This window comes from Ammospiza caudacuta, chromosome 22, assembly GCF_027887145.1.
Source record: "Ammospiza caudacuta isolate bAmmCau1 chromosome 22, bAmmCau1.pri, whole genome shotgun sequence".
NCBI classification, from domain to species: Eukaryota; Metazoa; Chordata; class Aves; order Passeriformes; family Passerellidae; genus Ammospiza; species Ammospiza caudacuta.
In genome coordinates this window covers 4,899,132-4,916,148 of record NC_080614.1, presented here as the reverse complement: position 1 = coordinate 4,916,148, position 17,017 = coordinate 4,899,132, and the positions used below count along the sequence as shown (strand labels likewise).

At 47.5% G+C, this 17,017-nt stretch overlaps 1 protein-coding gene across 1 annotated transcript in view; it reads left to right on the top strand.

The window, feature by feature from the left end:
• EIF4G3 (eukaryotic translation initiation factor 4 gamma 3) overlaps positions 1–17,017 on the top strand; it is a 145,596-nt gene that overhangs the window by 31,063 nt on the left and 97,516 nt on the right. Inside the window, exon 2 of the mRNA XM_058818836.1 lies at positions 8,661–8,736. Within this exon, the coding sequence (XP_058674819.1) occupies positions 8,661–8,736 (76 nt within the window). The remainder of the gene's footprint in view (positions 1–8,660; positions 8,737–17,017) is intronic.

Below are 17,017 nucleotides of genomic sequence, written 5' to 3'. Positions count from 1 at the left end.
CTCGAGGATGGGTCCTGCCAGCCCCCGGGGTGAGGCCAGGTCTGGGGTGATTTAGTGCCAGTGAGCTGTCTCTCTGCTGGTAATTTAGAGATGCAAAACTGAGCCTGGAAGTAATGAGCTCTGCCTAATTAGGTGCTTGTCTGCAGGTGGAACTATTGCAGCTGGTGCTCCCAGTATTGCTGGTTTGTGTTTGAAAGCATCATGGAGTCAGTGGGATGCTGGGAATACAGATAATTAATTTGCAACAAAGGGATTTTTTTTTTTTCCTGTTACCTTCCCCCTAGCCCCCAGCTTTCCTTTGGCATTCCCATTTGGTTTGACTGTGAGATTATCACACATGGACCAAAGATGGAAGGGAAGGGATGAGGGGAAAGGGGCTTCTTATACAGGACAAAGGGGAATGGCTTCCCACTGCCAGAGGGCAGGGATAGATGGATACTGGGCAGAAACTCTTCCTTGTGAGGGTGGGCAGGGTGCCCAGAACAGCTGTGGCTGCTTCGTCCCTGGAGTGTCCAAGGCCAGGCTGGACAGTGGAAGTGACCTGGGGTAGTGGGAGGTGTCCATGCCCGTGGCAGGGGTGGCACTGGATGGGTTGTGAGGACCCTCAGAACCCAAACCACTCTGGCATCCTGGGCTGTTCTGTGGAGTGTGCATTTAAAGGGATGTGAGTTGGAGGATTTGGAGACGTGTTGGGGTGCAAACAGGACGTGCACTGTGGCTGTGGCTGCTCTGACAGAAGGGCTGGGGATGTGCCAGGTGGGCTCTGCCGGACCTGGACGTGCCAACACCCGCATCCACAGATTCCCAAAATGTGGTGGGACTCCCAGAGGGAGAGGAGCAGGACTCTGAGCAGCAGCAGGGTGCTGAGGGCAGGAGAGGGACAGCACGCTGTTCAGTCAGCTTTGGAAGGTCACATTTTCCTTTCAAGCTGCAGTTTTCAGCCCTGGAAAGCTTTTTCCAGCAGGCTTTGAGGTTCATGGGGATTTGTGTGCCCATTCTCTTTGGAAAGCCCTCCTGTTCCCATTCAGCTCTGTGCGTTGTGGGGCAGACAGCAGGGAAAGGCAGTGCTTGGGATTATTTGGAAGCTGATGCTGAGATTAATGATACATAATTAGGTAAAAAGCTCAAGATGTGTTTTGAGGCAAGTTTTGTTACGAGGAGAGTGTTCATTTAGAGCATGGAATTAGCTGGGATAAGCAGGGAAAGCCTCACTGTAACATTTGGATCCAGCCAGAGCTTGGGGAGGATGATTTAATGAGGAGCACTTAATGCAGACGGATGGACAGGATGATAACTTCCAGTTATCATCTCAGAGTTCAGTTGGGGAGCAAGAAACAGGTCCTGCAGTCAGGGATTTTGAATGGGGCAATAAAGGAATGGTGAAACATCAACAATATTTATGTAAGTACATTTCTGATACAAAAGGAGAAGATAAATACCTTATTTAAGGTTTTGTTCCAAGTATAAAATAGCCCATAAACAGGAATTTAAAGAGAGTTCAGTGATGCAGTTTAATACACAAAACACATGAAGGATTAAAGAGGTTGTTTGTACAAACACTTCATTGATCCACTTAAAATTTATATGTCTGATAAATGGCAGCTGGGCTGTGAACATTGACTACACATGTGGCACTAAGGAGCTTTATACTGGGCCATAAAATGTTGAAACAAGCTTAATAATGGCTTTTGCCATCAGATCCCTCTGGAGAGAAGTCGTTCTGGAAAGTGGCAGACCCTGAAGGTTTGCATCTCTTGACAGGAGTGATGTACTGCTCTATTAAAAATCTTGGTACTTTTAAACCATGAACCCCATTTTTGCCACTTTGCAAACACTTTTTATTGCATTCCTTTGTTTTTAAAACATTTGACTTGCCAGAAATAGTCCTTAGATCAGAATTAATTATTGGTGTAAAGCTGCCATGGGCTTTTAAGCAATTCCTCACCTGCAGCTCTTAACTGTGACCATATTCCTGAGTGCTCGTGCCAGCAAAAGTTGTATTTTTTTTCCCTGGTATAGTAACAAGAAACACCAAACATTGAAACACCAGTGCCCCACTGGAGCTTGACCTGTGGTACAGTCAGGGCTCAGAATTGTGCTTTGTTTTGACATCCCATCGCATTGTGCAAGAGCAGTTGCATCCAGCTGAGAAAACGGAAATAAAAGCACTTTTCATACAGAGGCCACCTCATTCCTTCAGACTCAGCCTGATCCCCTTGTCGGGAATCCACTAGCAAAAAAACCCCTGAGCAGACAAAAAACCCCACCCAAACACATCCTAAAGTAAAACATCCTAAAGTAAAACATGATCTCTGCAAGGAAAGGAGATGGGATATGTCATTGGATGGAAGCAGGGAATGGTTAGGGAGGGTCAGCATTTTATTAGGCGGGGTCTTCAAATGTTTTCCTTGAGTTATGTTGGTCTTGATTTTTGTAATATGAATTATCTTTCATCTGTTATGAGCAAGAGCAGCTCAGCTGTGAAGGGTCAGGGTGCTGGAGTCCTGTAAGAGCTGAAAATGTGGAGGTGACAGGAAACAGGGGAAAAATCAGTGTGGGACTCTACAATAAGGGGCTGGATTCTGCAGATGCACAGGAGGATTGAATTATGGTCACCCAGGCAACATCAATCCTGCCTTTCCCTAAATTTGGAGTTACTTGCTTTGTAACCTGAATTTTGTTTTTCCTTGGAAGAAGTCAGTTTGTCACATTTCAGCATGGAGAGATGATGACGCTGTTTTGATGTTATAGATTTTAATTTTTCCCAGGTAATGTGTCACTTGGTGGAGTTTGCTTTGGGATTTTGTTGTTTTGTCTTCTAAAGGCTGTAGTTTGCTTTGCCAGCATTCCTTCCTCAGGCTTCTGAAACGTGATCTGTCAAAAGAAGGATTGATTTTGAAGGGAAAATTGATTGCTGAAGTAGTTGCTAAGTAAAGGAGTTTGTGGTGCTACATTTGGGAGTAGCAAGATGAAAGCTGAGGGAAAACAAGCTGCAAAATTTCCTGCTGAGGAGTTTGTGCTGAGATTTATTTCTTCTGATAGGGAGCACTGATGCTTTCTGAGCTCCTCATTCATTGCCGTGCAGCTTTCCAAACCACTCTGTGCTGTGGGGGAGTTCATCTTTCTCCTTTACCCTTTCCTTTACAAGCTTGGCTTGATTATTATCCCCCATCAGCTTGCTGAGAGGAGCAGGATGCTTCTCCCATCCCTGTTCCTCGTGGATCAGGATGCTGCTCCCATCCCTGCTCCTCACGGCACAGCCCGGAGCTCGGGGAGCAGCGATGGCAGCGCCGGTACCGAACCCGCGGAGCTCCCCCGGCGCTGCCGCTTTAAGAGCTCGGGCGGGGATGGGCAGGGAGAGCTCCGGAGCCAGCCCGGCGTGGCACGGAGGGGATGAGGCTGTGAGTGAGGGGGTGATGAGGCTGTGAGTGAGGGGGTGATGAGGCTGTGAGTGAGGGGATGATGAGGCTGTGAGTGAGGGGGTGATGAGGCTGTGAGTGAGGGGGTGATGAGGCTGTGAGTGAGGGGATGATGAGACTGTGAGGGGATGCAGCCATGGGCTTCGCTGATGGATGCAGGGAGAGGACGCGGCGCTGAGCCGGCTCACGGGCAGAGCTCTCTGGGATCTCATTGCTAGAGCTCTCTGGGATTTCACTGCCAGAGCTCTCTGGATCTCACTGCCAGAGCTACAGAGCTCCCTGGATCTCACTGCCAGAGCTCTCTGGGATTTCGCTGCCACACCTCACTGACAGGACTCTCTGGGATCTCACTGTCAGAGCTCTCCAGGATCTCCCTGACAGGGCTCACCAAGATCTCCCTGCCAGAGCTCTCTGGGATCTCATTGATAGAGCTCTCCGGGATCTCCCTGCTGGAGCTCTTCAGGATCTCACTGACAGAGCTCTCTGGAATCTCACTGACAGGACTCTCTGGGATTTCACTGCTGGAGCTCTCTGGGATCTCCTTGCCAGAGCTCCCTGGATCTCCCTGCTGGAGCTCCCTGCCAGGTAGGACTGAGCGCGCCATACAAAGTCTTGGCCCTGCAAGTGGAGGATGGTGGAGCTGGGAAGGATGGGGTGATGCCAGGGAAGTTCCAGCTGCTGTGACTGGCAGAGCTTTTCCCTTTGAACCTTTTCAGAGCCTTGATTACCCAGCTGGCTCAATGAAGTGTTGCTGGTGTTGGGATGTTCACTTCCTGCATTTTAATTGTATGGGGAATAGAGAAGAGGCTGCAGAGGAGAAACACAGTCCTGGAAAGCTCCCTGCTGTCACATCCATGCATGCTTGGATTTTATAGATTCCTTGCTCCAAAAAGCTGAAAAGCTCAGATTCTTTGTGGTTTCTTGCCCTTCTGTAATCTTGCTTGACAGTTTTTCCTTGGGATTTTTAATGCACACTTTCAGTACAATTGGGGATGCGTGTGGGGATTACATAACCCTGGGGATATCAGTGGGAGACTGGCTGCATTTCTGGGCAGGGATGAAAATCAGGAGTTCTGGAATGGTTTGTGTAAGGTGTTTGCATAGGTGCCTGTGAGTACTGTGGGTGTTTCTATTCCTGGGAAGAGGTGCTTCCTCAGCTGTGAGCTGGAAGGGGAGGAGAGGTCAGTGGAGTTTGGGGTAAAATGGTTGCTAGCTGCTGAAATGAGCTTAGGTGAAAAGCACCACTGGAGGGAAAATGAATCCATTTTGGGAGCAAATGGAATAATGTTCTCACTGCCTTCCTGCAATCTCGGTGGAGCAGAGCAAGCTGTACAAATTCCTGCTGGTTTTGGTGTGTAACAGCACAGAAATCTCGCAGAATCACAGTTCTGGAGTGTGATTGGAACAAGCAAAGAAATGTGATAGAAGGAGGAGATTTCTGCAAGGAATTCCTGCTGACTGTCATTTCACTCAGCATTTGGCAGTCACTGATTGCTGCAGCAGCTCCAGGCTGGATTTTTTTTCCTTAATCACTTTACAGAGCAGTCACATATTCCCCTCTCCTCAGAGTGTGGCTGTGGCTGTCTAATTAACAGAGATCCTCCTCTTTTTAGGGAGATTTTTGGTTTCCAGAAAAATTCTGTGTGGTTTCCAGCCAGCATTCCTTCTCCCACTGGGTCTCTAATAGCTCCTGAAATTCCCCAGCTTGTAATCACTGCTGCAGCCAGATGGGGACTAGGTGGAACACCCATTGCATCTGTGCCTGCATTTATGAATCTGCCAGAAGTATCTCACTTAGGTGAGATTTTAGATCTATATTTCATGAGTTAATGAGCCCTGCACAGCGATGAGGAGGATCCAGCGCTGGTACTGGCAGGGTTTCCATCCCTCTCCAGATCCTGGAGTGATGCTGATGGAGCAGGGAGAGCTCTGAGGACTCATTCAGCCTGACACCAGCAGAGCAGAGGCTGCAGCTCCACTTTACCAGCTGATGGTGCTTTAAGAGGTTCTTGGATTGAGCAGGCTCTCCTTGCTCCTGCTTTTCTGCTTCATTGCTCTCCTCGTCTCTTCTCCCTGTGGAAGGAGCTGTGAAAACTGTGTGAGGTTTGGATTTTCTTTGCTTTTCCTCCACTCCCTCTCCCTTCCCACCCTCCTGGGTGATTTTGGAGCAGAGTTGCCCAAATCAGTGATGTGGGTGGCAGGATATAGGGGAGGAAGGGCACAGGATGCTCCTGAATTGGATCTCAGCACAGCAGGGTAGTAACACAGAAGAGCTGCCTGAATTACTCAGGGCTGTTCCTGGTGCTCCTGGCTGTGCTGAATCCAGCACTGCAGCAAGGCTGGGCTCTCCCTCCTGCACTCACCTGCCTGTGCTGGGGCAGCCTGAGGGCAGCAATCCCAAGGCTTGTGCTGCATTTTGGGATGTGCAGCCCCAGCAGCACCAAAATCTGTGTGTGTGACCAGATGAGTGAGTGCCCTGGGGGTGCTGTGGGTGTGGATGGAATGATGCTGCTGGATGAGGCTCTGCTTCCCACCTGCCTGCCCTGACCTGTTCACCTCCCTTGCTGGAGTATCCACGCTGTCACTTAACCCTTTCCTGGAAGAGCCTCATCAGCACAAGTTGTGATGAGCTTTGGTGTCACCCTGGCTCACTTCTCCCCCAGCAACAGCAGCTGTGATCCCAGAACAGGCTCCTCTGGCAGCTGGAGGGAGAGGGAAGGGGGTGATTTCCACTGGGGAGCAGGAACAAGCTCCAAGAGCCTTTCCACTTGCCCAGCTCCTGTCAGGGAAGCTGGAATCTCTCACTGGTCCAGCTCCTCTCAGGGAAGCAGGAGCCTTTCCACTTGCTCAGCTTCTTGCAGAGACTCAGTCTGTGGATGCCACAAGTAAGATGCTGGAAATAATCACTTTCTCCAAGCATTATTTCATTAAGGCTTACTGGAATTGGAGGCATTTTGTTCCTACCAGTCTTGTGTCCTTTTGCAAAAAGGGCTTAAAAGGTTTCTTCTGGCTTTGATGAGAATCTTTCCTTCCTAGGAGTGATCTTAAACATTGACTCTAAACTCTGCAAATCCATCCAAACTGCTCCTTCCTTCAGGCAGCTCTTCCTGGGTGCAAAAAGAGTAGTTGCTCTGCTCAAAGGAGATTATTTCCTCCTGACTTATATAAGTTCTAAAATAAGAAAATAAATCCCAACCTTGTCAGGGATGAAACCGTTTTTCCAAACTCGGGAATGATCCCTTTTGAAGCAGAGATTGCTTCAGTGACTTGTCAGGAGTGCCTGGAGAAGGGAAATCTCAGCTGTGACACCAAGGGAGGCAGCTCCATCCTGGGCCTTGGGCTGTCATCCCTGTCATAGGGATGTTCTGGGGAAGAGGGACAGCAGGAAATTTGAGTTTTCATTCCATCTTCCAGTGTGGTTTAATCCTTCTGTCCCAGATTTTGGCTTTTTTGTTGTTGGTTTCCAAAGATTGGGGGTGAGTGCAAGATCCTTGGCATGAAGGCTGGGAGTGATTCTGTTGAAATTTGTGACAAATCTTACTGTTGTTTGGCTGAGTCAGGGTTTTAAATCCCATTTGGTTGTTAAAAACCTCTCTGTTTATCAAATGACACCACTTGGGCCTGAGCTGGTAAGTGCAGATGAGCTTTAGACCCTGCTAATGAATTCTTGCCATCATTAAAAAAGGCAAAAAGAGCTGTAGGGTGAATGAGCAGCCTGGGCACCAGAGGGACCAGATTCTGTTGCTGGTTCTGCTGCCCTGGAGGTGGCCCTGGCTGTCCCCTGTCCCCTGCCACAGTGACAGCCCAGGGCCTCCCTGCTGAGGAGTTGTGAGGGTCAGGGCTGGGCTCTTCCCAGCATAATCCCATCAAGCAGCTTTTTATTGTCTTTGGTGCTCAAACATTGAATCTGTAACAAAACTGAGAAGTTTTAGAGTGACTTCTGAGCCTGTTTGGTGAGGAGGAGCTTTTTAGTGACGAGTTCAGAGCCAGAGCAGAGCAAGGCTGTAAATTTAACTCTGTCTGTGTGTGTGTGGTGCTGTAAATTTGCTTTAGCCCTGCTGGAGGAGGAGCTGAACCAGCTGGGATGTGCTGTGGGCAGGGGCAGAGCAGGTTGTGTCTGAACAGTCTTTACTTCAGCCTTAACATTTGGTCCATTTTTAGGGGAATAGTTGGATTGTGGAGCTTGGGGTGGCTGTTAAGTTGTGTCAGCACCAGCAGGGTCTGTCCTGTCACTGTGGTCCCTGCAAAGCTTTGGGCAGCAGCTTTAATGTGGGGATCAAACTTGGAGTGCAAAGAGTCTCTAGAAATCTTGACCTAAACTCAAACTTAGCAATGTGCTTTTCCACGTTAGAATAAAACTAAGAAGTGTTTTAATGACTCTATTTTCTTTTTTAAGTATATTAACATGTGAAGTCTGTGTCCTTCCATGTGTACAAGAACCTCAGTCAATCCAGCTGTTCTCATTTCCCATGAGATTTTGGTGTGTAAAATACAAACAGCGAAAAGGTGAAATAGATTTTGGCATTTAGGAAAACTTTTCAGCAAGTGCCTTTTCTGTGACAGCACGCATCGGGTATTGTCTGGATCAGTGTGAGGCCACAAGGTGTTACCCAAGTCAGGCTTTTTTATTCTTTTGGATCCCTGCATCCCTGTTTTATTCCACAAATAAACCAGATTCTGTTCTGTGGGTTTTTTGTGCAGAGTTTTTTTCCCTTTTTTCCCCCTGCCTTTACAATTAAGAAAACTCTTGCAATTTGCCTTTGAGTCACCCTGCAGCAGCTCCTGGAAACCTCCCATCCCTCTGCCTGCCCTTCTGGTGGGTGTATGAGGAAAGGAGTCACTGGGTGAGGAGAGGCAAACAAGGGAACAATTGCAGCAGGATTGCTGTGTGCTTGGCAGAACAGGAGCTGCCATTGTCCACAGTGCCCTGCTGATCTGTGGGGTTTGCTCTGAATGCTCAGGGCTTGTGGCTCCGGGGCTTTTTACCTTTCAAACAGAAGCAGAGCTTGGGGGGGACGCTGTGGACAGGCCCAAGGTTTTGTGGATTATTGGAGTTTGCCCCAAGGTTTTGTGGATTATTGGAGTTTACGTTGCTTCCCTCGTTGCCAGGGTGGGACAGCTGCCTCTGGAGCCTGGCACATCCCGAGGGGCTGGAGCTGCCAGGCTGTGCCCCCAGGGTGGGGTGTCCCTGGAGGGGTCCCCTGCCTGCCACACTGCTTTCCTTGACTGGCTGTGTTGCAGAATCCCCCGAGGTCCTGTCCAGCAGCCCCTGGAGGATCGGATCTTCACTCCGACCGTCTCGGCTGTGTACAGCACTGTGAGTACCCACGGGGCTGGGCAGGGTGGGCTTGGGGCTGGGCACAACCCCAGGGCAGCCAGAAATCAGCCAGCAGAGAAAATGCAGCCTCCTCTGCCCCTGAAATAAATGGAGCTCAAATTTGGTGGCATGCGAGTAGGAAAAGAAGGGGGGACCCTGTGGCTCTCCACGGTGCAGCCGGGGGAAAGTTGGGCTCTGCTCCAGGGAACAAGGACAGGACAAGGGGACACAGCCTCAAGTTGTGCCATGGGAACCTCTCACACTGGATGTTGGGAAAATCTCTTTGCTGAAAGCATGCTCAGACATTGGCACAGGCTGCCCAGGGCAGTGGTGGGGTCACATCCCTTAAAGTGCTCAAAAGATGGGTGGATGTGGCACCTGTGGGCATTGGGATATTGGGGGAACCTTGGGCTTGATCTTGGAGGTCTTTTTCTGACCTTAATAATTCTATCATTTTATGAAGAACCTTTTTAGTTGCATAGGAGCAAGAAGGAAGAAATCTTTGAAAGACTTGTGGGTCCATTGCTGTTTGTGTCTAATTTTATTCAGTATATTGGAGAGTGGGTTTTCTCACTCTCCCAGTAGGAGAGTGTCACTGGAATGACAGTTTTGGCCATATTTTCACTTGGGTGACTCCATCTCTTTCCCTTCCTATGATCTCACAGACTGATTTTTTTGTACACTAGTGGCTTCACATTTCTAACACCTTCTTATGAGAAAAATAATCAGGAAAGATTTGTTTTCACGTGAAAAATTCCATTGCACAGAGGAAGAAATATTTTGATAGTAAATAGAATATTTGGGATAGGTGCCTTTGGCTTGCTGTCCTAGATGATTGCTAATGTATAATATTGATTATTGTAGAAATTTAGCTTAGAAACAGTGATGTTTGTTTGTGAATATGATGGTCTTTTCCTTTTACCTATTTCTTTTTTTTTCAATGGCAATAGCTGGAAGCCCAGGGTTATAAATAAGCTTTGCTTAATCAGCACAGCCCTGGGAAAGTCATATTTTGCTTTTCTGATTGGGATAGTGCAAATATTTTTAATGCCAAAAAACCCTGCTTTTAAGCTGCTCTTTTAATTATTTGGAAAACAGGAAGAAAAGCTGTAGATGGGATAAATTCACCACATTTTATACAGAAACATAAGCTGCTTATAGAAAAACATAAGCTGCTGTGCAAGGTTTTCTCCTTCTCTGTTTGCAGGAGTGACTGGGGATGGGGTTCTTGGCTTGGGCACCTGGGGCTGGAGCTGTGGGTGCCCCCGGGTCCCTGGCAGTGCCCAAGGCCAGGCTGGGCAGGGTTTGGAGCATCCTGGCACAGTGGAAGGTGTCCCTGCCATGGCAGGGGTGGAACAGGATGAGGAGGATTCCCATCCCTCCCAACCCAAACCATTCCATGATGGTTCAGTGATAATGATGATATTTAGCTCTTCCCTTTTTTTGGGTTGTAGAGGAGTTTTGTGCTGCCTCCTCTGCTGGGGCTGTCAGGGGTGCTGAGCTGGGCTCTGGGCAGGATTAAGGGTAAAAGTGCTGCCATTGGTCTGGAAATGCAGCAGCTCAGGTGGCTGTAGGGGCACAGGGACTCAGGGGTGTTCATTTATGAACATTTGGGGGCTCTGGTGGCCATGGATTCCCATCCAGGGAAGGTGGAATGGGTGGGACACAGCTCACAAGGGTTGAAGATTCTGAGGTTTGAGGCATTGACAGCAGTGAATCCACAAAGCCCAGCTGCAGCCTTTGGGCAGCCTCTGCTCCAATACCTGATACAGAAATGTTTGTGTGCAGAAAAGCAAAACCAGAGGAACAAATTCTGAAGAAATCCTTCCCTGTGAGGGTGGGCAGGCCCTGGCACAGGGTGCCCAAAGCAGCTGTGGCTGCCCCTGTACCCCTGGCAGTGCCCAAGGCCAGGCTGGGCAGGGTTTGGAGCAGCCTGGACAGTTTAAGGTGCCCCTGCCATGGAGCAAGATGAACTTTTAAAGTCCCTTCCAACCCAAACCATTCTGTGAACATAAATGTACAAACACTTCTAATAAATAATGCAGTTTGTATTATCTTTTATATACCCCATACAACACTTAAAAAACACTTTAAAAATATCTGAAGTCCTTTAAAGAAGGTTATTTTTTTCATTTCTTTCCTCCCAAGATATAATGCAGATGCCTGTGGGGAAAATATGACTGTAAAAATTTAAATTAATGTAAAATAGAAAAGTAACTGTGAAGAATGACCTAAAATAGCTTTTCAGTGTGGAAAAATATCACTCCTTGCTATGTTACAGGAATAGAAGACAGGGCTGGAAATATCTCAGTTCCAGGATCTGAGAATGCAAAAGTTTGAGAGAAAATTTCATGTTTTGGGGAAAGGAGAGAAATTTCTCGGCTGGGTTCTTTTCAGGCTTCCATTTGAAGCCCCGGGCAGATTTCAGATTCAGAGGGAGTCCAGGGAAAAATGAATTGGGGTGGAAAAAACACATGACAAATTCATTCATGAAAGGTCTCAGTGGTTTGTTACACAAGGAGCAGCACCGTGTGTTTGAGGCCTGGCTCTGCATTAAACAGACTTTTTGAAGAGCACTGTGAGATCACAGAATCTTGAAGGTTGGAAAAAGCCTCCCAGATCTTCAAGTGCATCCTCAGTACCCAGGGGCTGCTTTTCCCATCAGTGTTTTATTTGCTGGCACATCCTCCGTGGGATTCCACGTGGATTATGGATCATCACTCCCAGAGATGTTTTTCCAGAGCATGGCTGGTGTGGGAAGAGTTTTGGGGTCCAGAAGCACCACGTGATGACTCTGAGCTGCCCCCATGTTGTTCCCCTATGTCGTGCGTGGGGTGGGAGCAGAAATCACTTGAGATATGGGCAACCCACAGATGTGCCCCCAATTTTTCGTTAGATAAAGAGAAAAAATAGTTCAATTATCCTTTCTGTGCCTTTCCATATGCATTATCAGGACCTTAGTTGCACATTCCAGAGCTCTTTTTTCCCCACAGCTACAAAAATGGGAATGGAAAATCATGTGGCTTCCACTGTGAGCCCCAATAATAAAACTAAATCATGTGGCTTCCACTGTGAGCCCCAATAATAAATCTAAATCTGAGGAACAAATTTTCCTGTAGGACAGAGGTAGGAGGTGAGGAAGAGGCCCAGTGGGATGAAGTTTGTCTGAGAACTTGGAGATGCTCAAACTTTACAACAAGGCTTTGGTAGAACCTCTTTATCAAGGAAATCATGCTGGTATTAAAACCAAACCTACCTAAATTCATCATAAGTCATTTTTATTTATTTATTGTGACATGTTATACTGAATGGGTTGTTGGTTTGGGTTTTTTAATTAATAAATCCAGCAGTAAAATTATATGAAAGCAAACCACAGTTGGAAATAATTATTTCCATGAACTAACCTTGTAATAATAATTTTCCCTCATCAATAATGGAGAATGCTCTATTGCAGAGCTATTTTTGGACATAAAGGTTTGGGGTTGTCCTGTAAACTGCTTCTTGCCTGCTGTTTCCAAATCCTCTACACTGCAAGAAATTAGGGTGGCTACTTGTGTGACCTCTGAAAAATCCAAAACCTGCAGAGTTTAGAAGGGGCATAAGAGTGAAATTCTGATTTTGTTGTAAATTATTTCAAAGAAATATATCCAAGGGAGTTTTTAAAAAAGATGTAGACCTCTAACAGGAAGGGAACTGCACAAAAGGTGAGTGTAAATCCCACCAGGCACCCCTGTCCTGTGCCCAGGGGAATGGGGCTGAATCTGGAAAATGAGATTAAGGAGCAGAAGCAGAAATGCTCTTCAGATTCAGCACAAGGAACTGGATAAGAGGAATAATGGTGCTCATGGACATCCTGTCTTTGCACAAATAACTGGTTTTGGCAGGTCATGGTGGAGGTTTGTAACTGCTTTGGTAGCATGTTGTGATTGGAAGTGCTGAAGCTTGGACCAAAACTACTCTGGGATAAATTCTCATGAGCTGAGGAGCAGCACTGAGGCTGCCTCCAGTGGAAGGTGCTCCTGCCCATGGAATAATGGGATGAGTTAAAGGTCCCTTCCAACCCAAACCATTCTGTGCTTCTGTGAATGACTTGTGGATGAGAACTGATTGGGAGTGAGTGTTAACAACACAAGGTGTGTTTGTGTGGGGAGAAGTCACCTGGCAGGTGCAGCCTGGAGCAGGGTCCAGCGCTCATTGAAGGCCCTGGTTAGTGTCTGTCCTCATGTGCCTTTGGAGCAGGATCCTGTCCTGTCAGGGTGCCCAGTTCACTCCAGCTGGGGACAGAGAAGGCAGTGGGGTGCTGGAGAGCCCCTGTTGGGGAAGATGAAACAGGAAAGCCTTATAAATATGATTGCCTGGAAAAGATTTTGAGAATATAGAAAGTATAAGTGGGATTGAAATGAAAGCAAGCTTTGAGATCCCTCAGTTACTGAACAACTGGAAAACAATGGCATGGCCAGCTGAAGGTGATCCCCTTTTGATGGAACAACACCCTCTGCTTGTAGACAGGCCCAAGGGTCAGAGCAGACCCTACAGCTTGGCAGAAGGGGCCCAAAGAGGAGTTTTTAGGGTTTAAAATGTAACACAGTGTGGTAATGCAATGATTCTTATGGGCTGTATGTAAATGCTATAGGATTTGTATGTTGTACTAGATTGGTTTGTGAGAATGAGAATATTCAACACAGAAGATTTGTGGTATTGGAACGGGAACTCTCGTATGCTTTTGCTCTCTTACCCTCTCATCCTCTCTCCCCCTCTCTTCTCTCAGCCTGCTCCAGCTGTGTCTGGCAGCTCCCAGCAGGTCCCTGCACTTGGCCCTTTGCAATAAACCCCAAATTCCAGACCTGGCTGCAGAGATCTCTCATCTCCATCTGTCCCAACTGTCCTACCCCCCCGACCCTCCTTGTCCCAGATTTTCAAGGACTAAGGGTTGACTCCCATTGGCTCTTGGGGTGTTTGGTTGTTTCTGTCCTGGGGTGCCCCTTGGTCCCCCTGAGTGTTTCACAGCCAGCAGAGGTTCCACGGTTCGTGTCCTTTGAAGGGACCTTCCTGCAGTGAAGAGAATCCTGTAGAAAAGGGATTAGGGGGGATTAGCTGCTGCAGCCTCCCTGTGCTCAAAGGAGGGATCTGGGTCAGGAGGCCGAGGCTGTGGGATGTGCAGGAGGGAAGCTCAGTGCCTCATCCTGCTCCAGCCTGGAATCATGGAATGGTTTGGGTTGGAAAGGTCCTTAAAGCCACCCAGTGCCACCCATGGCAGGGACACCTTCCATTATCCCAGGTGCTCCAAGCCCTGTCCAGCCTGGCCTTGGACACTTCACAGATGGGGCAGCCACAGGGAAACCAGGGTGAAGAGTAATCCCAAACTTGTATGAAGTGCTAAACCCAAAAGGTGTAAAAGAGCTCAGAAAGAAAAGAAGAATTCCAGACTGAGTTTTTATTTTGTATTTCATTACCTTTTTCCTTTAAAATACAGGATTAAGGCTTCTGGAAAACTAAAATTAGCTCTTGCTACTCATGGAAAATAGAAGGTGATGCCCTAACAAATTAATATGTAATTTTGAACATCCATTTTTAGGAGAACAACTTAACCTATAGATTTAAGGAGGATATTTGCTTCCATAGTAATCTCAGACCATTAAGAAACAGCAAACCACACCCTGGGTTCTATGGGGGCAGATACCCCAGGAGTGATGAGCTTAGACAGTCTCCACCTTTTACCTTTGTTAAAAATTACTGAAGAAAACACACAAATTCAGCAAGTTTGTCTTCCTTTACTACCTGTTTACATTAAAATCAGTGTCTTAAAATTCAGTTTATTTTAAATATTTTGTTGTAGGAAGAGGAAGGTGTGGAAATACCAACATTGCTGTAGCTGCTGAGAAAGGCTCTCTGTGCTTTTCCTTCTGGAACAAACATCAGTCCTTGGTTTGGGTGCACTGAGCTAGACTTGGCTAAACTTAGGAGGTCCTGGAAAATCAGTGGTAGGCTCCTATGGGATACTCTCCAAGTGAGCTGTTGCCAAACTATCAAGCTGGTACAATTTTATAATTGTTCTGCTGCCTTCATTAGGCTTTCAAGCCAGTTTTAGTAGGTCCAGACCTGTGTCTGTCATGTGTCTGCTGCACTGCACCAGGGTATCTCATGGACTCATTCAAGCAGCTGCAGTTTTCCTCTCAGTTCAGCTTCCAGATTTCAGATTTCAGCTTCCAGATTTCATATTTCCACATTTCAGCTTCCAGATTTCAGATCCAATCACGAGAGCATTTCTTGATGTCTTTCAGTAACCTCCACCTTAGGTTATTTTCCCCAAGGCAGTGCTGGAGTCACCCCCCCGGAAGTGTTCAGGGGATGGTGTGGGGATTTGGCACTTGGGAATGTTGTTTAGGAGTGGACCTGGCAGTGCTGGGTTTATGGTTGAACTAGTTTGGATTAGGTAATGGAGGGCTTTCCAACCTTGGTGCTTCTGGGATTCTATTCCACAACTCTATTTGCATGTTGTAATTTCTGAGGAGGAGGAGGAGGAGGAGAACTGCTGGGTGCTCACGGTGACCTGGGGTATTGGTAGTGCCCCTGTCCCCATTGGCAAAGCCCTGTGTGGGCTTGGCTGCTGTTGGGTCAGAGAATTTTGGATGGCTCAGTGTTTGCACTGCTGAGAGCAGGGAGGTGAAAACGGGCAGTGGTTCAAGTCCCACAGCTGTCACAAAATAACCTCTATAACCAAAATAACCAAAGTTTCCCCCAAGAAGTGCCATTGGAGGAGAATGGTGAAGAGCAGGGGCACAGCCTGCCTCTGGGGCTGTGGATAGGAATGATTTCCTTTTATTTCTTTGTGTTTTGGGTTGTCTGTGCTTCCTTCCCCTCCTGGCTGCATTATTTGGTTTCCATCACAGCCCAGAGTCCCTCCCCAGCACCGAGGGCTGCATGACTGACACGCCAGCTCTCTCAGGGTTGACACAGGAGTCATGGGACAGACTTTCATTTTCTCGGGGATGGGCTGTGGAAAGTTTTCTGGAGCTCTGTGTGAGGCTGGCTCTGATCCAGCCGGGGCTGCGTGCGCACACCTGCCAAGAGAGATCAGCCCGAAAAAGAGATGATTCATCCCTGGCAAAGGGAAGGATCCAGTTGGGGACACAGGATGAGGTTCTGTGCCTGACCCACCCTTTCCTCTGATGAGCACTCAGGGGCTGTAAATCTTCCCTCAGTGAAGGCTCCTGGCCCATTCCCAAGCCCTGGAGCTGTTGCATGTTGTGATTTCCTGGGATTTCGGGGCTGGCACAGCTGCTGTGGTGCTTTAGGAGCTGGAACGACACTCTGGGTGCAATAAAGTGACTTGGAAAAAGCATTAAAGTGGTGAACTCTGTGACTTCTGCTCTCTTGGAGCTAATACTCATTAAAGAGCCAGGAATTTCCTTCTGCCTTCTTTACTCTGCTGGGGACATTCATGCACACATTGGGCTGCGCAGTGCCAGTGACCTGTGTGGGCTTTAGCTGCCTTCAGCTCACACTGGGCAATGTTAGATGGGATATTGGGATAAATCCTCCCCTGTGAGAGTGCCCAGAGCAGCTGTGGCTGCCCCTGGATCCCTGGCAGTGCCCAAGGCCAGGCTGGGCAGGGCTGGGAGCAGCCTGGGACAGTGGGAGGTGGCACTGCCCATGCCAGGGGTGGCACTGGATGGATTTAAGGTCCCTTCCAACCCAAACCATTCCATTATTAAGTGGTGCTTTTCAGCAAACAAATAAATGAGAAAAGGCCAGTGAGAAGCAAATGCTGAATTTCAGTAGTGTGGGTTTTAACCCAATCTGTCAGAATTTAATTGTGTTGAACAGCTGGAGGTGTCACCCAATAGTTGTGTAGCTCTTTTTTTCCTTTGATTCCCCTTTTTTTTTCACCATAGCCACTCTCTAAATTATATTTAAAACAGTTCCATAGTGGAGATAGTAAAGTGGAGCAAATATTTATGTGCCGTGAAAACATTTTTCTAATATTTTGCCTAATGTGTTTTGTTGAGCTTTTTAATAGAAGTTGAGAAAGGAGATAAACATATGCAAGATTTGCTTTGCTGTTTGATTCTTTGCTTGTGGCAAGCCCTGCAGATACCATGGCCTCTTTGCAGTAATTTATTTTTCCTTTTTGGAGGGGAATATGAAAATTTCTCCCTTACTTTGTTGCTGGTAATATGTATCAAACCAAGACAATCTCCTTGCAAAATCCCAATATTTTTTTATATGGCTTCACATGGAGGGAATAAAGGTTCCAGGCTTAAAGGCAGAGGGATCTCAC